The sequence below is a fragment of the Ovis aries genome, chromosome 16, assembly GCF_016772045.2.
Source record: "Ovis aries strain OAR_USU_Benz2616 breed Rambouillet chromosome 16, ARS-UI_Ramb_v3.0, whole genome shotgun sequence".
Lineage (NCBI taxonomy): Eukaryota > Metazoa > Chordata > Mammalia > Artiodactyla > Bovidae > Ovis > Ovis aries.
In genome coordinates, this window is record NC_056069.1 from 24,668,454 (window position 1) to 24,689,014 (window position 20,561).

The window sequence follows — 20,561 nt, forward strand, 5'->3', positions numbered from 1 at the left end:
GAGAACTACTGCAAATCCATCTATAAGGGATGAGGAAGCAGGGCAGGCAGGGGGAGAAGCAGCAGATTTTTCACATCCGGTGGCCAAAGTATTGGAGCTTCAGCTTCAGCATCAGTCCTTTCAATGAAAATTCAGGCTTTATTTCCTTTAGGATTGACTGGTTTGATCTCCTTGCTGTCCAAGTGACTCTCAAGAGTCTTCTCCAATACCACAGTTCAAAAGCATCAGTTCTCGGCGCTCAGCTTGCCTTATGGTTCAGTTCTCACATCCATACATGACTACTGGAAAAGCCATAGCTTTGACAATTTGGACTTTTGTTGGATAAGTAATGTCTCTGTTTTTTAATACGCTGTCTAGGTTTGTCATAACTTTTCTTCCAAGGAGCAAGCAACTTTGCAGTTGCCATCTGCAATGATTTTGGAGCCTAAGAAAACAAAGTCTTTCACTGTTTCCACTGTTTCCTCATTTGTTTGCCATGAAGTGATAGGACCAGATGCCATGATCTTCGTTTTTTGAATGTTGAGTTTTAACCCAGCTTTTCCACTCTCCTCTTTCACCTTCATCAAGAGGTTCTTTAGTTCCTCTTCGCTTTCTGCCATAAGGGTGGTGTCATCTGCATATCTGAAGTTATTGGTATTTCTCCCAGCAATCTTGATTCCAGCTTGTGCTTCATCCAGCCTGGCATTTTACCTGATGTACTCTGCGTATAAGTTAAATAAGCAGGGTGACAACACACAGCCTTGACATACTCCTTTTCCAATTTTGAACCAGTCTGTTGATCCATGTTCAGTTCTCACTATTGCTTCTTAATCTGCATACAGGCTTCTTGGGAAGCAGGTAAGGTGGTCTGGTATTAGCATCTCTTTGAGAATTTTCCACAGTTTGTTGTGATCCACACAGTCAAAGGTTTTAGAGTAGTCAGTGAAGGAGACATAGATATTCTTCTGGAATTCTTTGCTTTTGCTGTGATCCAGCAGATGTTGGCAATTTGATTTCTGGTTTTTGGCCTTTTCTAAATCCAGCTTGTACATCTGGAAGTTCCCAGTTCATGTACTGTTGAAGCCTAGCTTGGGGAATTTTGAGCATTACTTTGCTAGCATGTGAAATGAAAGCAATTGTGTGGTAGTTTGAACATTTTTTGGCATTGCCCTTTTCTGGGATTAGAATGAAAACCAACTTTTTCCAGTCCTGTGGCCACTGCTGAGTTTTCCAAATTTGCTGGCATATTGAGTGCAGCACTTTCACAGCATCATTTAGGATTTGAAATAGCTCCACTGGAATTCCGTCACCTCCACTAGCTTTGTTCATAGTTATGCTTCCTAAGGCCCACTTGACTTCACATTCCAGGATGTCTGGCTCCGGGTGAGTGATCACACTATCGTGATTATCTGGGTCGTGAAGATCTTTTTTGTACTGTTCTTCTGTGTATTCCTGCCACCTCTTCTTAATATCTTCTGCTTCTGTTAGGTCCATACCATTTCTGTCCTTTATCGAGTTCATCTTTGCATGAAATGTTCCCTTGGTATCTCTAATTTTCCTGAAGAGATCTCTAGTCCTTCCCATTCTGTTGTTTTCCTCTATTTCTTTGCATTGATCACTGAGGAAGGCTTTCTTATCTCTCCTTGCTATTCTTTGGAACTCTGCATTCAAATGGATATATCTTTCCTTTTCTCCTTTGCCTTTCACTTCTCTTCTTTTCTCAGCTATTTTTAAGACCTCGTCAGACAACCATTTTGCCTTTTTGCATTTCCTTTTCTTGGGGAAGGTTTTGATCACTGCCTCCTGTACAATATCACAAACCTCTGTCCATAGTTCTTTAGACACTCTGCCTAGCATATCTAATCCCTTGAATCTATTTGTCACTTCAACTGTATAATCAAGGTATTTGATTTAGGTCATATCTGAATGGTATAGTGGTTTTCCCTACTTTCTTCAATTGAAGTCTGACTTTTGCAATAAGGAGTTCCTGATCTGAGCCACAGTCAGCTCCTGGACTTGTTTTTGTGGCTGTCATTGGTAGAGAGTAATTCCCGTAAGGACTCACTCGCCCAGTGCTTCAGCATCTAACGGTCCCAGTAGTGCCTCTTCCTGAGAGGAGATCCAGGCTGAGCACACAGCATCCGCTGCATATGCCGCCCCCATCAATCAATGGCAGATATTTTCCATTCCTGAAATAGATGTTGTAGTTGATGACCTTCTGAGCCCAGTGTGATGAGGTCATTTCAGTAACCTAAAACAAGGCAACCACAAGAAAAGAGAATACCAGGAAAAGGGCTGGGGATGTGGTGCCACTCCTCCATGTCGGGGGCAGAAGACCAGAGCCCTGATTTTACCGGGAGGCTTGGGAACCAAAGCAGGTGCTTCAGAGACTTTGTAGATTTTGTGTTGTTTTATCATCTGTATTTATTTTCTGAAATTTTCCCTTTTCACATTAAACAGATGCCAGTATTTTCAAAATGAAGTCTATTAAAAAACAAGAGGAAAAACAAAAGGCTAGGTTTTGTCTTTGCTGGGCTGGATGGATGGGGGACAGCATGTCTTCCAAGCCCACGGGGAATGACAGATAGACTGGAAATGTTAGAATCTCTCAGGCCAGGTGGACATTCAGAAAGGAGCAGGGACCCCTGTGCCCATGCCTGGAGATCTCATCTACTCACACCATGAAGGCTTCTGTGTCTTGTTTAAATTAAGGAGCCTCTGCAGGGCTACAGTGTTGATTTTAGATTCTAGTGCCAAGACTTCTGAAATGACGGATGTAAAAGTCTTATCCATTATTATGCTAATGATAATAATTAAGCCTTCTGATTATGATAAGCCCTACTTCCCACTTGGAGAATACTCTCCACCAAATGGCCCAAATCAACCCAAATGTTTTCTGAGACTCTCAAAAACACTATGACTATCAATAAGGAAGAAAATGATAATCTGGACACAAAAATTCAGAAATTCATCACTATGAAATTATTTTCTGGCTGCTCTAAAACTGAAAAATTTAAAGGTGAATAGCTTGTGATGCTATTTGTAGCAAATTTTTAATTTCTACAAATTAAATTAAACTTGTAATTTAAATGTAATCAGTAAATTGCCAGTGCACTGAAATGAATACACTGATAAGCAATAATTATTCTAAAAATGCTTATTTTATAAATCAGGTCAATAATTTTTTTCACCAACTCAGTGGACATGGGTTTGGGTGGACTCTGGGAGTTGGTGATGGACAGGGAGGCCTGGCGTGCTGTGGTTCATGGGGTCACAAAGAGTCGGACACGACTGAGTGACTGAACTGAACTGAACTGAACTTAAACAGAGTATATTTGTAAAATTGGTTAAAATATATTATCTGCCTTTCAGAATTGCAGTGCATTTTATTCCAGCCTGGAGTTTGATTCCCGATTCTCATCCCAGTGTTAGAAGGTTTTTACATGTGTAATTCTGAGTGGAGTAGGTGCTCAGAAATGGCTTTATCCTCTGGAACTGCAAACTAAATTATTTACAGGCTTCAATCTTAAAAAAAAGAAGTAAATAAAACCCAAAGGGAAGCAAATACCTTCAGAAGAAAGAGCCCCGAGGCTCTGCCTCCCCTTCCTGAGCCCGGGTTCTATGCCAAGGCCATCCTCAGAAGTCCTCATTTGTAGGAAGGAGACAGATCCTGGATTTCTTCCTCCATTGCTGTTGCTGTGCTCAGTCATGTCTGACTCTTTGCGGCTCCATGGACTGTAGCCCACCAGGTTCCTCTGTCCATGGAATTTTCCAGGCAAGAATACAGGAGTGGGTTGCCATTTCCTACCCTAACGGATTTTCCCAACCCAGGAATCAAACTTGTATCTCGTGTCTGCTGCATTGGCAGGCGGATTCTTTGCCACTGTGCCGCTTGAGAATACCACCCTCTATACCCAGAACTCTGATTTAATGATAACCTCCTGAGGAAGTTCAAATAGTTAAAACAGACATATACTGATTGTACTTGAAGGAAGGGCGGGGAGACCCTTACTTTCATTTCACCTCCCTTGGCTTCTAAGGACCTCCAAAGATTGCCTCAAGCCACTGAGTATTGAAAACCAATCTCCTAAACATTGCCTGCTTTGCACAGTACTGTTGTCAGGATAAAATGAGATTCTGCCATGAAAACAAAGTGAAAAGGATTCCAAAGACTAACAACGTCTTCCTTTGTTCATAGTACTTTGTACGATTACTGACAAGTAAACCAACGATAAAATGCCTATCTCCCATTAATGGCCGCATGAAGGCAAAGTATTTACCTTTTCTCTGCACCTTTGTACCAAGTAGACTTGGTAAATATTTTTTTACTCTAAAAGAATGTAGTTTACTATCCCAAGACATGTAGAAAATTTATGTTCAAGCCCCAGGGAAGCTGTCAGCTATTAAGCTGGCAGGTCTTCCAAAGGATCATCTTTAAAATGTAAAATGAATACTATGCCAACATTTGTTGAATATTTCTACCATGCAGGTGAAATTCTAAGTGCTTAATGTGATTATAATACCTATGAGGAATATCTTATTATTATATTCCTTTTTGATGGGAAAATTGAGGCATAAAGATATGAAGTAACTTGCCAAGTCATACAGCAAATGAGTGTCAGAGTTTGGTTTCAGACAGGAAGGTCTTGCATCAGAGCCTAGGTTCTCAACCACTAAACCTCAGCAGAATAAAAGCAGATGCTGTCATTTGTTCCTGGAGCTCTCGTGGGGGTCCTGTGTTCAACCCAGACAAAACCGGATGAACTCTCAGTTCCAACTGCATTCAATCAGTCCATTTTACCCTTTAGAAAATGCAGAAACGGAAGCTCAGAGATATAAAAGGTCTTGCAACAATTTATCACGCAACTAGCTGAGGTAGGCGTTCAGTGACCACTGAAGTCACTGAACTATTTAGTATCTGAGGTATCACAGGGCCTCAGCTTCAGGATCTAAATATGTCTGGGGAAGTGAGTAAATGTCTTGAATTTCATTTACGTCTTCTGAAAGCCACCACCCCTGCTTGGTATACAAAATGCAATCTTCCCAGTCCTTCAGTTTGCAACTAGAGGCAGGATTTTACTTATCTAGGGCAAAGGACACACATGGGGCATGCATTAAACTTTGCAAACTTCCAAAATTTCCTCAGATTCAAGTTCACCAGGCCTGAAGTTTATAGCTTCTTTAGCTAGGAAACCAAGTGATTCCTCAGTCAGAAAGACACCACCCTGAATTTGGAAGGGATACTTCTTATCTGCCTGAGGCTTGGCTTTCTATTTAGAAACAACTTGTGTATTTTCTTTTTAAAGAAACCAGTACAAATCTCCTTATCCCTCCTTAGCCTGAAGCAGCCCCTCTGGTGGTCAGAGCACACAGCTCAGCTCCCTGTGTGACTCAGCTCCCTTCTCTGTGGTTTGGCTGGGCTCCTGGGAAAGGCCACACCACCAAAAGGGAGCGCCCATGGCATCCTGCGCCCAGCTCTTGTTCACCCTCCACAGGTGCCAGGTTTGACTGCCTCCAGGCCGCCAAGCTATACAGACAAGCTGGGATTCAGTTTGCAAGACCCAGTTTCCATCCCCCACTGGTGCCAACAGCTTGCTGTATTCATAACCTTCTGGATTCCTTCAGAGGAAGCCAGTTATCTGCTAGGCTTCCTTTGCTCTTCAAGACTCTATCTTGGCATCTGTGCCAAGGACATGTTTTGGCTGGATCCGCTACTCTGGCCTCTGCACATCTCTGGGAAGCTGAGCTACAAGAAACATAGCCCAGGAGGTAGAAAGAGAAAGGGGGGTCTTGTCTGTTTAAATGCAGGACCCTACAAGGGGAATGTGCTCCAGGGACCAGGTGCCCGTTGGACCAGTGACCAGAATCTTCCCAAGACTATTCTGCTGCTGCTGCTAAGTCGTTTCTGTTGTGTCCAACCCTGTGCGATCCCATAGATGGCACCCCACTAGGCTCCTCTGTCCCTGGGATTCTCCAGGCAAGAATGCTGGAGTGGGTTGCCATTCCTTCTCCAGTGCAGTAATGCACACTAAGTCGCTTCAGTCGTGTCTGACTCTGTATGACCCCATGGACAGCAGCCCACCAGGCTCCTCTGTCCACAGGATTCTCCAGGCAAGAATACTGGAGTGGATTGCCATTCCTTCTCCACTCTGAGCTGCACTCAACCTTTGTAGAGACTAGAGCAAGAACATGCGAGCCTTCTTGGGATCTCTGGTTAACTCCACTCTGTGCAATAGGAGAGCTGGTAGAGGTGAGAAGTTTTCTGGTCTCTGTTAATATGTTCAGTGTATCTGCGCTGGCCCTGTTCAGTGGCAGCTAAAACTTACAGGCCACAACATTCATTGACAATGAATAGCTACAGTTAATGTGGCTGTTTCCCCAAGTGTTGTACAGTGTAATCAATCATGTACAACTCTGCTGAAGCTACTCAGGAAGGTCCTGCGCATTAAAAAATTTTTTTTAACTGGAGTATAATTGCTTTACAATGTTGTGTTAGTTTCTGCTGTGGGACAACGTGAATCAGCTATTGTTGTTGTTGCTTAATTGCTAAATCAGGTCCAATCCTTTTGCGGCTCCATGGACTGTAGTCCACCAATCTCCTCTGTCCATGGGATTTCCCAGGCAAGAATACTGGAGTGGGTTCCCATGTCCTTCTCCAGGGCGTCTTCCCATGGATGATGGAACCCACGTCTCCTGCATGGCAGGCAGATTCTTTTAATACTGAGCTGCCAGGAAACCTGGATCAGCAGTAAGTATACATATATCCTGTCCCTCTTAAGTCCTATACATTTTTAAGTCCAGTTCAAATCTCTCCTCTCAGATTGTTCCTCTGACTCCTAGAGGTTTCTTCAACTAGTGATGATTATCACAAGGTTTGTTCAGACATTTTATATGTGGTGATATCTTCTCAATATCTTCTAGAGAGGAGAAAGATTGTCTTTCTCACCTTTCCATTTAGCATGACATCCAAAATTGAGCCTTAAATACAGTACGGACTCAATAAAAGTTACATTAATAATAGCCTTGTATAGAAGAGAATAGATTCAAGCCTGTGGATTTTAATGTTTAGCTTTTATTTTTTTTTGCAGAGAGAGAAGTGAAAGAGGAATTGGTCACAATGCTTTATCTGGAGTCCTTTTAAGCACATACTAAGTCAAATATCCACAGAAACAATACCCTGATTTAATGATACGAACTTTGACTCTGTGATAACTGATTACCCTTAACATCATCCTGGACTTGTTTCCCTAGAGAAGAGGTGGACACTGAGCACAGTTCTGTGAAACATTCCTTAGAGAGAATTCTCAGCACTGAATAAAAGTGTGGCTTCTCAATGCTGCAAAAGACGCCCAGCTGTTAGTTTTGGCCAGGGACAAGCACTGAGCTGGCTCCAATCAGAGATGGTAGGAAAAGATAAACATGGCTGTATGATGTCACTGAAATGGCCTTATTTTCATCAGAAGCTAAATTCAAATACCCTCAGGGAGATGGGTTGTTTTGTTTTGCTTTGAATTACTAGTTTTCTAAAATTCGTTTTTGCCTCTGTAGGTGGTGGAATTTTCCAGTGGATTCCAAGTCCCATGAACAGAGGCTTGGGAACCTATACTCTTCTGGGTGCCTGGAAAAAGTGCTCACCAGTGACTATGAAGCAATTGATTTGCAGTCTGAGCCCTGCTCCCTTCACCAGATCTTGATTGCTATGTCTTTCGAAAGGCCATGATGTTCTGCATTCAAGGATGGTCAGTCAGAGGTGGCACTTTGCTTCCAGCAGAGTCCATGGATCCTCAGAGAACTATTTTTTACTGACTAAAGAAATGGTAGGCTTCCTTGGTGGCTCAGACAGTAAAGAATCTGCCTGCAATGCAGAAGACATGGGAGACTTATGTTCGATCCCTAGGTTGGGAAGATCCCCTAGAGAAGGGAATGGTAACCCACTCCAGCATTCTTGCCTAGAGAACCCCATGCACAAAGGAACCTGTCGGTCTATAGTCCATGAGGTCACAAAGAGTCGGACAAGACTGAGTGACTAAGGACACAAAGAAATGGTAAATCGGCTTTCAAAATGAGAAGAACCTCTAAGAAGAACAGTGAGGATGCAGGGTTTCCCAAACTGTCTCCCTTCCCACCCGCTACCCGCCTCCTCCCCAAGCCAAACACATACTACACCTTTCTCCAAAACTCAAATCCATCTTGTGTAAGCAGTCTGGGAATGTCTAACTTCAGAGGGAGAGCTAATCCAGACTATCGCATCAATTCTCCCAGCCGTGTTCATAGAACAGGGATTAGGGGGCTTAAACCACAGCAGAGCTGGAGCAGATTTGGCAAATCATTCATCTGTTCAGGTAAGACCTGATAATGCTATCATCAGACACTGCCTAATTTACAGAGTGGGTTGACTGAGTGGAAGCAGAAACCAGTTCTGTGAATTAAATTTTTTTGCTGCCACTCCTTTGACTCTGCTTTGTGTGTGTGTGTGCTTAAGTTTCTTCCTTTATAAAATATGATTATAAATGCTAACCTCATGGGGCTCTCTAAAGGATCAAATGAAGTATTTTAAGGTGTTTAACACGGAAAGTTGACTGGTGTTATTTATTACTTGGCCTTAAAGGAAAGTCTACTTTTCCTCCATAATACAAGGATGGATTGATCTCTCAACTGAAAGTGATCTTGCCTTTCTATCCCCCTAGTTTCTAGTCTTCTCTTTCAGTAATTTGGACTAGTATTTTAGTCCCAATATAATACAGGGGTTAGATATTCACAAACTCTTTCAGAGAGAATCAAACCTTATATAACTTGGATAACACAAATTACTATAGTTGCTGTGGAAAACACACAATAAGCATTTTATCGATGTTCTAATCAAATTATCTCCTGGCTTCAGCAAGAAGGAGACTCACTAAAGATAAATGCAGCACCGTGGGGACAGTGGTTATAATAATCGCATTATAGACAGCTTTATCTGTGTGAAAGACTAATACAGTGACAAAAAATTCATTGGTCCTTTGGCTTTATTAAACTGTATAATTTAGTACACAAATTCATTCCAAAAAGTACAGTGATATGTATTCCACACAGACAACACCTGGATCTGAGTGATTGGAAAAGTGGAAACTGAAATTTGAATTTGGTTAATGCAAGGAGATCCAACCAGTCCATTCTGAAGGAGATCAGCCCTGGGATTTCTTTTGGAAGGAATGATGCTAAAGCTGAAACTCCAGTACTTTGGCCACCTCATGCGAAGAGTTGACTCATTGGAAAAGACCCTTATGCTGGGAGGGATTGGGGGCAGGAGGAGAAGGGGACGACCGAGGATGAGATGGCTGGATGGCATCACGGACTCGATGGACGTGAGTCTGAGTGAACTCTGGGAGTTGGTGATGGACAGGGAGGCCTGGCGTGCTGCGATTCATGGGGTCACAAAGAGTCGGACACGACTGAGAGACTGAACTGAACTGAACTGAACTGAACGGAATGGAGATATAAAGTTTTCAGTTCTGTCACAAGCACCTGCACTTGTAATTGTGCAGTTACCCACAACACAGTGGAAAGAGTCATTTTTCTCTCACTTTTTTAGAGATAGCTTCAAGACAAGAAGTAGAACACGGACTTTAATTCACAAATAAGTATGACTATATTCTGATACATAAGGGCATTAGGTTCAAAGATATTGAGGGACTTTCTCAAAAGCCAGGATGAAAGTCTCAGGAAAAAAAAAAAGTGTTTTAGGTGAGGCAATGTTTTCAAAGTGCTTTGGGAACAGCAAAGCACAAAACAGCATTCTTGTAAACCACAGGCATTTAATAAGCGACTGCTCTGCCCAGTAGCCATTAGGACACTATAGGCTGAAGGCATCCTGGCCTTGAAAAAGTTTCCAGTGTGGAGGACACAGGTGGGCTGAAGAAGTGTATTCAGGATACAGCAGGGGGCAAAGGTTAGGGTGGCCACTCCTACAAAAGTGTTGGCAGAAGATGTTGGCAAGAAAAAACCCTCACATGCGATGATTCATAAAGCTGAAGAGCTAGATGTTCATCAGAAGCACAAGCGTGAAGAAAAGAACATCAGAGGAAAGGAACAGCATGGGCTGGGGAACAGCATGATCAGATTCATAGTTTCACGGTCTTTGGGGCAGCTGCCCGGAGAAGGGATTGGAAGCCGGGCTACACTTCACTGTAAAAGCCCAGCCAACAGATGGTGACCACTAGACTAAGGCAGTGAGGTCTTGAGGTGAAGAGGCAAAGTTGGTAAAAGAGTTGTTAAAGAGGTGGGGTTGACAGTCTGCAAGGGAGAGAGAAATGAGGGGCAAGGATGACATCCAGGTTTCCAACTTGAGGACTGGGGTGGTTGGCGGTATCATTCACTAAGAAGGAAAACCCTTCTTAGTTTTCCTAAGGAGTCAAATATAATAAATAGTTGGCTCAATAATGTCCTCAAGTGCCTTTCTTAGATCTAAGTTAATATGAATGGCATCGCTTTTTTTTTTAAGCTGCTCAGCCTGGCATGTGGGATCTTAGTTCCCCTAACCAGGGATCGAACCTGTACCCCCTTGTGATGGAAGTACAGAGTCTTAACCACTGAACCACCAGGGAATTCCAAGGCCTCACCTTTTGATTCAGGGTAGTTTCTTCTCACTCACCTTCTTGGGATCTTAGGTAGCAATTAACTGCAGGAGGGGAATCACAACATGTCAACTCTATTTTCCAAATGATTAACGTGCAGTAAAGCCAAAGGCAACATGGACTTCAAGTCAAAAACACAGGTGCATGCTGTTAGCAAAGTGTCCATGTAATTTGTATTTCAGTATATGTCAGGGCCTAATAAGCACCTGCTATATTTTTATGGTCAGGTAGTAGGATTTAATAAGACCCTGCTGAGCTGAAAATTACAGTGCCTGTGAATCCAGGCTGTAGGTGTAGATAATGGAAACCTGCAATAAGGCTCGAGCTCGAGGGGCTCATGGACGTCTGCATGCAGGTGGAAAAGTCTCTGTCAGATATCCTGAGGGCAACTTAGGTAGGAGTCCTCATAATGGCCACTCAATTCTGTTGAAGTCAAGGGCATTCCTCTTGGAGGAATGTGGCTCCATGGGGAGCATGGCTTGGCTAATGGGCAGTGTCTTTGGTAAACACAGCTCTGGGTCAAGCACACAGTTTGAGGAGGAGAATCCTTTAGCTGGATTCTAGACCCGTTGGTTCACTCATGTACACTCTGATGCTTGATACAACTGGCCACCACTGCGCAAGGAAGCCCTGGAACCTTGGAAAACAGCTGTTAACCCTCCAGCCTGCAAGAGGGAGTGGGAGAACATGTTATTAGCAATTGAAGAATCCCTTATAACAAAGCACGATGTAAAGGGTATTGAATACTCACTGTGTGCTAGGCACTATGGGAAATAGGCAAACATTTATTCAGTCAGTGCGTAAACAAATGAAAGAGCACATCTCTATTCATGGCCATCCTATATGGGGCTTAAAACACATCCCTGAGACGGGAAGGAAGCAGAGAAGCTAAATATCATCTGATCATACAAAAACTAAATTTTTTACTAGTACAAAGAATAGGATTATGTTTTTAGTCCTGGTTTTTCCATTCAAATCCTAGTGTCATAGATTAAAATACTAATTGCCCCATATTCCAGCTAGGGAAAAAGGCCCTTAGTCTTTAAAATCAGGATCCTGGTATTGATTTGAATCTATAAGCAGGATGTGGCACCAGATCCCATCAGCTATCAAAAATAACTTTCTTTCCTCACTCAGCATTTCAGATCACCCTGGAATGGAAATCTTTGTATTAGGAAAGAACAGAGGATGTAAATACATGCCTAAGGAATCCTTTTAAACAGTTTTAGAAGAAACATTAAGAATCCACTCTCTGCTGTATTACTTTTCAAGCTTTAGGGTCCACCATGGGAGGCAGGACAAAGACAGACTCTCTTCCAAGTGAGCACATTTTGACATCTTCAAGCTTGCACCTTCTTGTAGTATTATTTAACCAGGAACAAGCTAACGTAGTCTTTCAGTGTAATTTGCTAAGTTACCCATAGATGGTTTAGAGAAGGATTTCTCGAGCTCAGCACCACACAGATTTTAGGTAAGACAATTCTTTGTTGGGGTTGTTGGGAGGTGGCAGTCCTGCACATTGTAGAAAGCTTAGCAGCATTCCTGACCCCTACCCATTAGATGACAGTAGCAATCTGCCGCTTCAGTTGTGACAACCAAAAATGTCTCCAGCCTTGTTAAATCACCCTGGTTGAGAAAAACTGACTTGGAGTAGAGCTATCTCTCAAACCCAAGTTCAGACACAAGGAGCCAGCTGAGCATCTGAAGGGCAACAGGGAACTACTCAATCTGCTGTTGTGCTGACAAGGACTTAGGACAAATTAGTTAAAATTCTCTCATTGGTTGAGGCCCAATAAATTTAAGGTACTGAGCAAATAGTTTACTACAAATATAAAAAGTGGCTTGGTCTGTCATCCCTGCCCAGCTATAAGATCTTGCTGATTCTTTTTTACCAGACAGAAAATTTTAAAAACAAATAGAGTAGCTTTTCGTACTGTATGGAGCAAGTGACAGAAACTCAATTCAAAGTGGCTTAAGCAAAAAGAGAAGATTTTCGGGACTTCCCTAGTGGTCCAGCAGCTAAGATTCTGCACTCCCAATGCAGGGGGTCCAGTTTCCGTCCCTGGTCAGGGAACTGCATCCCACATGCCATGCTGCACCTAAAAGATTCCCCCTACTACCCCACCCCCGTGCCTCAATTAATAGATCCTGCATGCCGCAACTAAGATCCCGCCCAGTCAAACAAATAAATAAAAGAAGGCTTTTATTGGGTCATATAATGAAAAATCTTGGGGTAAAATTGTCTTTAAATGCATCTAGATCAAGGTATTCAAACAATGACACCAAGAATATCTCACTTTTGTCTTCTGGGTTGTTGGTTGTTTTTTTTTTCCTCTGTTTTGGCTTCATTTTCAAGATACTTTCCCAAGATGGTGACAGAGATAGCCAATGAAGGTCCAGGCTGATTTCTTAGAAACACCACCAGTGGAGAAAGAAGGTCTCTTTCCCAAAAGTTCTGGCCAGAATTCCAGGGTTAGTCTCATTGGCCTGACTTGGATCAGGTATCATTGATGAACCAATCGTTGCGGCCAGAGAAACAGAACATGTCACATGATTTCCCTGAACTGTCAGCACAGCCCTGTGGTGCACAGCCGCTAGGGTGGCCTCCACTGGTTCCTATCTCCTAGTTTTCCTGACTTCATGTATTCTCTCCTTCTTAAGTGTATGCTGGACTCACTTTTTTTTTTTAATGTATTTATTTATTTATTTGACTGCATAACGTCTTGGGGCATGTGGGACCTTTCAGTGTGGCAATCAGGCTCAGTAGTTGTGGCCCCCTTGCTTAGCTGCCCTTCCACTTGTGGGATCTTAGTTTCCCAATCAGGGACTGAACCTGTATCCCTACATTGCAAGGTGGATTCTTACCCTCTGGACCACAGGGGAAGTCCTTGGACTCACTTCTAATGGATAGAATTAAGTAAAAGTAATAGGATGTCACTTACGAGATTGTGTTACTTCCATCTCACTTACCCTGCCATATTGTGAACTGCCCTATGAAAAGGACTACTTGGCAAGAAATTGATGGCTCTCTCAAGAGCAGCAAGGACTCAGCCTCTGCCAACCACCTTGTGGGTGAGTTTAGAAGCAGATCTCCCCTTAATTGAGCCTTACTTAGGATGATTTTAACAATGACTAACAAATTATCCTGGTCTTGTGAGAGATCTTGAGGCAAAATAGGCTATGCTCAAATTCCTGATGCTTAGAAGCTATGAGATACTGTTTATTGTTTTAATCTATTAAGTTTAGTTATTAGTTATACAGATATAGATAACTAATAAACACATACACACCCCTAGGAGTACAGGATGGGGAACTTTTCAACAAATATCATGGCCTCAGACTGAATGAGATATAGCTCCAAAGGAAGTCAGGTGCTCAAAAATACATATTCATTATAACATCCAGTTTGGGCTGTTTTGATTGAACATATAAGCTTCTGGCACCCTAGCCTCAGAGGGAAAACTGATAGGCTTTCACATGACTATCAGGAATCAATCTGTACTGACTTGGCTCACAGGAGACTTTGCAAAGCCACATGTCCTGGGGGTGGTGAGGGAGCTCAATGTTGATAGCTATTTTTTCCTCCATTCACCCTGGAGATGGAAACTGCTGGAGATCAAGTTTAAGTGGAATTTTTCTATTGCTTTAGACCTGTCTGCTCTGGATTTTTAGTTCCATTATTATATAAGCCTTAAAGTCTCCTTGTCGACAAAGACAGTTTTTGTTCCCATTAAACAGGAAATTGAACAGCCTAAGAAGCTGACATTTCGATGAATCTTTTGCCACACTATCATAAATTTGTAGTTCAATTTTGAAATAGTGGCACTGAGGTCTTGACTGGAAATTTTCTTCCAAAATACCCTGAATGCTCATGCTCAGTCACTCAGTTGTGTCTGACTCTTTGTGACAGCATGGGCAATAGCCCACCAGACTCCTCTATCCATGGGATTTTCCAGGCAAAAATACTGGAGTGGGTTGCCATTTTCTTCTCCAGGAGATCCTCCTGACCCAGGGATCCAATTAGCATCTTCACCTCCTGCATTGGTAGGTAGATTCTTTTGTCACTGAGAAGCCCCCAAAATGTCCTGGAAGCACTAAAATAAGGTACTTGTAAGCCTCTGGCTTGCTTCAGGAGCTCCAGAACACGTGATATGCAGGGTGGAATTCTTGTCTTCTCACTTCTGTATCCTAGCAGAAAATAAACCCCCTGTCTGGCATTTGATCACAGTAAGAGTGAAACTTAAGTAAAGTACTCAGGAGACAATGCCTTGCTAATGATAATCCACTGGAGCCCAAGTCTCTCTAAATCGCCCATGATGAAAAGTCACACAGTGGAGAGAATTTAGGAGATCACTTGAATACTGGGAGAACTCAACATCGAGTACTATTAGGACCATTCAAAGTATATTATTTTATGTAGCTTCTGCAGAGTGTGGTATTTAATTGATGCTATGTAGCATGATTATTTGTAGACAGTTTGATCTAGTGAAAAGATGAGCATGACATTGATGGATTTAGTCAATGTGTGTTTTCAGACTAAAAACTGCTCAGTGGTCTACTAGATGGTTGTAATTCTTTCACTGAGATCTTTACTAACCATATTTCTTTATAATGAACTTTTAAAGATATGCTTATTCATGGCTGAGGTTTAAAAAAATGTCTGTATGACCTAATTTTAGTCAAAATTCCAGATGCTAAAATCGTGGAGGAGAATAGTGTATCAGAAAGAAGAGATCTTTGAAGAGCCGTTTTCCTCTGAGGCCCAGGTAAGAGTGTTATTTGTCTTTCTTGGCATATTTTGCAAAAACAATAACAAAAAGCTCAAAAACATTTTAAAGTTTATTTTCTTAATTTGCACTGATCCACATTTCCCAAGACCACCAGAATCTCATTAATGTCAACAGGACAGTATTTCTCTAGCTCTAAACCATTTACACGTTTGGGGAGTCTAGTTGCCTCAATTCTCCCAAGTAGCCGAGGAAATTCCTAGGTACATGAAGTGAGTGTAGGTATGGAGATGATTGGATTATGAATAGAACACACCCTCCTTCTTGCAAGTTCTTTTTAAAAAATTCATTAATTTTATTGAAGTGTGTGTGGGGTTGGCGGAGGGTTGGGGTGGGTGGGTGGGTGGGAGATCAATTGTGTACAACTCTTTTTCGACCCCATGAACTGTAGCCCACCAGCCTCCTCTGTCCCATGGGAATCTCCGGGCAAGGATACTGGAATGGGTTGCCATTTCCTCCTCCAGGGTATCTTCCCGACCCAGGGATTGAATCCGAGTCTCTTGCGTTGGCAGGCGGATTTTTTACCACTGCACCATCAGAGAAGTCCTTATTGAAGTATAGTTGATTTAAAATAAGTTAGTTTCAGGTGGACAGCACAGTGATTCAGATAGATAAGTAGATAGAGAAAGAGAGATTTCTATTCAGATTCTTTCCCCTTATAAGTTACTACAAAATGTTCAGTATAGTTCCCTGTGTTCTACAGTAGGGTCCTTGTTGGTTAATCCTGCAAGTTTTTGTAGCTGCAGTGTGTAACCTGCTGGTTCCTTCTCTTCTGCTAGGGAGACTGCCCCCTCAGTGTCAGACCTAGAATAGATCCCACCTGCCCCATTCCAGAGACATGCCAGCCTCTGTGTCATAGGCCCCAAGAGTCCCATCACTGAAGTACAGCAGTGCCTTTTGCTTTCAAGCTCCTACAGAGATGAGTAAAAAGGCCCCTGGTTCTTTACGCTTTATTACTTCATCTCCCAAGGACTCTGGCACATATTCTGGGGGATCTGGAAAATGAGCAGATCTCAAAACTTGTAACTGAGCTTTCTCCTGATGTTGGTTTCTCATCCTTGAGCCGAGTTTGTGTAGAGAACTCTCTCTGCCCTAAAGGATGAGTCTTGCCACCCCACTGACCATCTAGACTTATCTGCAAACCTATGATATACAGTTGAGGCCCTCAAGTTTAGACATCTCAAGTTCTCAAACAGGAGGTGAGCACTGCAGATATGAATTAATACTGAGCCCAAGTGTGAAATATAACACAATGTGTTTGGAATGATCCAAAATGTTTTTTGTGTTTTTTTTTTTGTTTTTTTTTTTTTTTTTTGTATCTCTTGTATTGATCTTAATGAAAGAAAAGTCAAGGAAAAACTACTATTGATTATGGTAAATTACTATTGACTATGACAGTGCAGGAGATGTAAGAGACACAGCTTCGATCCCCAGGTTGGGAAGATCCTCTGGAGGAGAGCATGGCAACACACTCCAGTATCCTTGCTTGGAGATTCCCATGAACAGAGAAGCCTGGCAGTCTACAGTCCATGGGGTCGCAAAGAGTCAGACATGACTAAAAGGACTTACACATACACACACACACACACACACAAAGTAAAAAAGCAAATTAATTATAGAATTTAATACTTATTTTTGTCTGCTACAAACATGGCCTAACTGTAAAGTATTTCAGCTTATTATGAAGAACCAGGCTCTGAAATCAAACCACCACTTAGAAGCTATTAATATGTAAATTCACCTCATCACATAATCTCCTAGAGGCTCGGTTTTCTAAATTGCAAAATGGGGATAACAGCCATTATCTCATGGTATTATTGTCAGGATTAAAAGAGCTGCTGAACTTAAACAGAGCACAGTAACTGGCACAGAATAAGCACCCAGCCAAGCCTTCAACCATTATGTATATGGCTTGTGTGTGGACATCAAACTTTCTTTATATTATAATACAGATGTTCAAGAGCAGTTTCATAGTCCCACTAGACGATGATAAAGCATTTATGAAAAGGCTTACTGCTAGTTTAGAAAACTGACCTCCAATCTTGATGAAGGGTGACACTTCTCATTTTTCCTGTTACTATGTAAATAGCACAAGATTCTCACCAATAAATATCCTCATTTTGTATAAACAGATTCCTAGCTTTCTCTGTAGTGGAGGGCAGATCTTCATAAATTCTTTTGAGAATGCTCTGGCTTGTCCCCAAATCAATCCATGCTGAGTTTACTATTCAGATCAGATTATTACCAGGCAGTTGGAGTGGTCAAATTCCCACAGCCAATTTTCTATTAAAAATCCCAAGTAATTGAAATGGGAGGAAGGTATCCAGTAAAAGTCAGTGTGAATAATTTAGCAGAGTAGCTGTCTGCAGCTTCCGAGGCAACAAATTCAAGGCATTTTATTAGAGGGTTGACAAAGACACAGTTTTCTCCAGAGCCTCTGGCTGCAACCCACCCATCTCATCAAGAACAAGGAGAGTGGGGAAGCAAGCCAGCCTGGGGGATCAAGGATTAATCCTTGCCTGATACCTAAGTGATCCTGTGAATGCCAAATGTGAACAGTGATGCTGTACTTGATATTTTTGTAAAGGTCTGTGTTGAGATACATCATGACTGACTGCAGTGGTCACTAAACAGGGGCCCTAGTGTTCATCCCTGGCTCTATCAGTCTCTTCAAGGGGTAGACCCATATGCTAGTGATAGAGATAGGCTGGTTGCTGTTTTATTAAACTCACCTCAAATCTCAATTGAGTGACATTTCTAATTTTTTTTTCCTGCTCCTAGGTAACTAGAACAAAATTCTCACAAATAAATGCCCTCTATCCCTAGTCAGGACTAGTCAGAAGGTGGGGACACAAATGACAGAAACTCAACTCAAATTAAATCCAGTAAAAAGAGAACTTGTTTATGCATGTTGCTGTTTAAGAATTGAAAACTATAGGGCTGAATGAGGCTGCAGATTGGATTGAAGTTCACTAGATAAGATATCTGGAAGTCAACAGCCCAGGTCAGAATCTCCATGACTCAAGGGCCCTGTTGTCAGAGGGGTAGAGATGGACATCCAATACCAGAAAAAGATGTCTGGAAGAATAAAGTGATGTGTAATAAAATCAAAATGAGAGGTTCTGGATGTTCAGTGAGCTATTCCAATTACCTATATGTTCATAGAAGTCATTTAAAGTTGCTATAAATCCTATGGCCAACTGTTATGGATTGAATTATGCCCTCCAACCCACCACAAAGTTCATGTATCAAAGTTTTACCTTCTTCTATCCTTCTAAGTTCTTGGCTGAGACCCTTGTTCAGTTCAGTTCAGTCATTCAGTTGTGTCTGACTCTTTGCGACCCCATGGACTGCATGCAGCACGCCAGGCCTCCCTGTCCATTACCATCTCCTGGAGTTCACTCAGACTCATGCCCCTTGAGTTGGTGATGCCATCCAGCCATCTCATCCTCTGTCATCCCCTTCTCTGCCTGCCTTGTAATAAAAGACAGATTAACAAATAAGAGAAGAAACAGAAGTTTAATAACTTGTATACATATAGGAATACCCAGTGAAAGAGGAATAACTCTCCAAGGTGGCTTAGAACTCCAGATTAAATTGCATCTTCAGTTAAAGACAAAAGAAAGAAAGATGGAGGAGTCCAGTCCTGGGGGGTTACTTGGAAAAATAAGGTCAGCAGAGTATAGTTTGTTATACAGATTTAAGCAGGTACTTTCTCCATTATGATTCAGAATCATCCATCTCTTCCTATTACAGAGAGACAGGGAGACACCCTTACAATGGAGAGTTCCTTCATAAATGCAAATATTCCTTACAAAAGGATAACTCCTATGTCTGTCTGCTGTTTCTCAAGACAATCAGCTCAAAATAAGCCTTATGCCAAAAAGCCATATTCCACTCCCCTTCAGTATTTATTCCCCTGCCTCTTCTCCTGCAAGGTCACCTCTGGCAGACTGTCCCTCAACTGAAGATTACATCTTCTCTCAAGGCAGTTCACTACTCCATGATTCTTTTCCTCCCCCGGAGTCACAGGCCTAGAGATGGGAACAGAGCTGCTGGTAGCCACCCTGGGCCACTGTACTATCTCTTCTTCTTTGTGACCACACTTCTGCAAATACTTCAGTTCAGTTCAGTTGCTCAGTCGTGTCCGACTCTTTGCGACCCCATGAATCGCAGCACTCCAGGCCTCCCTGTCCATCACCAACTCCCAGAGTTCACTCAGACTCACGTCCATCGAGTCAGTGATGCCATCCAGCCATCTCATCCTCTGTTGTTCCCTTCTCCTCCCGCCCCCAATCCCTCCCAGCATCAGAGTCTTTTCCAATGAGTCAACTCTTCACATGAGGTGGCCAAAGTACTGGAGTTTCAGCTTTAGCATCATTTCTTCCAAAGAACACCCAGGGATGATCTCCTTTAGAATGGACTGGTTGGATCTCCTTGCAGTCCAAGGGACTGTCAAGAGTCTTCTCCAACACCACAGTTCAAAAGCAGCAATTCTTCAGTGCTCAGCCTTCTTCACAATCCAACTCTCACATCCATACATGACCACTGGAAAAACCATAGCCTTGACTAGACAGACCTTAGTTGACAAAGTAATGTCTCTGCTTTTGAATATGCTATCTAGGTTGGTCATAACTTTTCTTCCAAGGAGTAAGTGTCTTTTAATTTCCTGGCTGCAGTCACCATCTGCAGTGATTTTGGAGCCCCCAAAACTAAAGTCTGATACTGCTTCCACTGTTTCCCCATCTATTTGCCATGAAGTGATGGGACCAGATGCCGTGATCTTTGTTTTCTGAATGTTGAGCTTTAAGTCAACTTTTTCACTCTCCTCTTTTACTTTCATCAAGAGGCTTTTTAGTTCCTCTTCACTTTCTGCCATAAGGGTGGTATCATCTGCATATCTGAGATGATGAACTATGGATGGAGATTCGTGACATTGTACAGGAGACAGGGATCAAGACTATCCCCATGGAAAAGAAATGAAAGAAAGTAAAATGCCTGTCTGAAGAGGCCTTACAAATAGCTGTGAAAAGGAGAAAAGGAAAGATATAAGCATCTGAATGCAGAGTTCCAAAGTATAGCAAGAAGAGATAAGAAAGCCTTCCTCAGCCATCAATGCAAAGAAATAGAGGAAAACAACAGAATGGGAAAGACTAGAGATCTCTTCAAGAAAATTAGA

The 20,561-nt window shown here is 42.2% G+C and overlaps 1 protein-coding gene and 2 long non-coding RNA genes across 3 annotated transcripts in view; 2 read left to right on the forward strand and 1 right to left on the reverse strand.

Moving 5' to 3' along the window:
* LOC132657953 (uncharacterized) overlaps positions 1-8,424 on the forward strand; it is a 45,585-nt gene extending 37,161 nt beyond the window's left edge. Inside the window, exon 2 of the long non-coding RNA XR_009596773.1 lies at positions 7,528-8,424. This is a non-coding gene — a long non-coding RNA (uncharacterized LOC132657953). The remainder of the gene's footprint in view (positions 1-7,527) is intronic.
* On the reverse strand, positions 836-14,109 carry LOC132657951 (uncharacterized). Its single transcript, XM_060400434.1, has 2 exons — positions 9,569-14,109; positions 836-7,028 (listed from the first exon to the last, which is right to left on the reverse strand). The coding sequence occupies exon 2, from the start codon at positions 1,834-1,836 to the stop codon at positions 919-921; it is 918 nt and encodes a 305-aa protein (XP_060256417.1). The 5' UTR covers positions 1,837-7,028; positions 9,569-14,109; the 3' UTR covers positions 836-918.
* A 756-nt stretch (positions 14,110-14,865) lies between these two features.
* The window catches only part of LOC132657954 (uncharacterized), a 32,638-nt gene continuing 26,942 nt past the window's right edge, over positions 14,866-20,561 (forward strand). The window contains exon 1 of the long non-coding RNA XR_009596774.1: positions 14,866-15,361. This is a non-coding gene — a long non-coding RNA (uncharacterized LOC132657954). The remainder of the gene's footprint in view (positions 15,362-20,561) is intronic.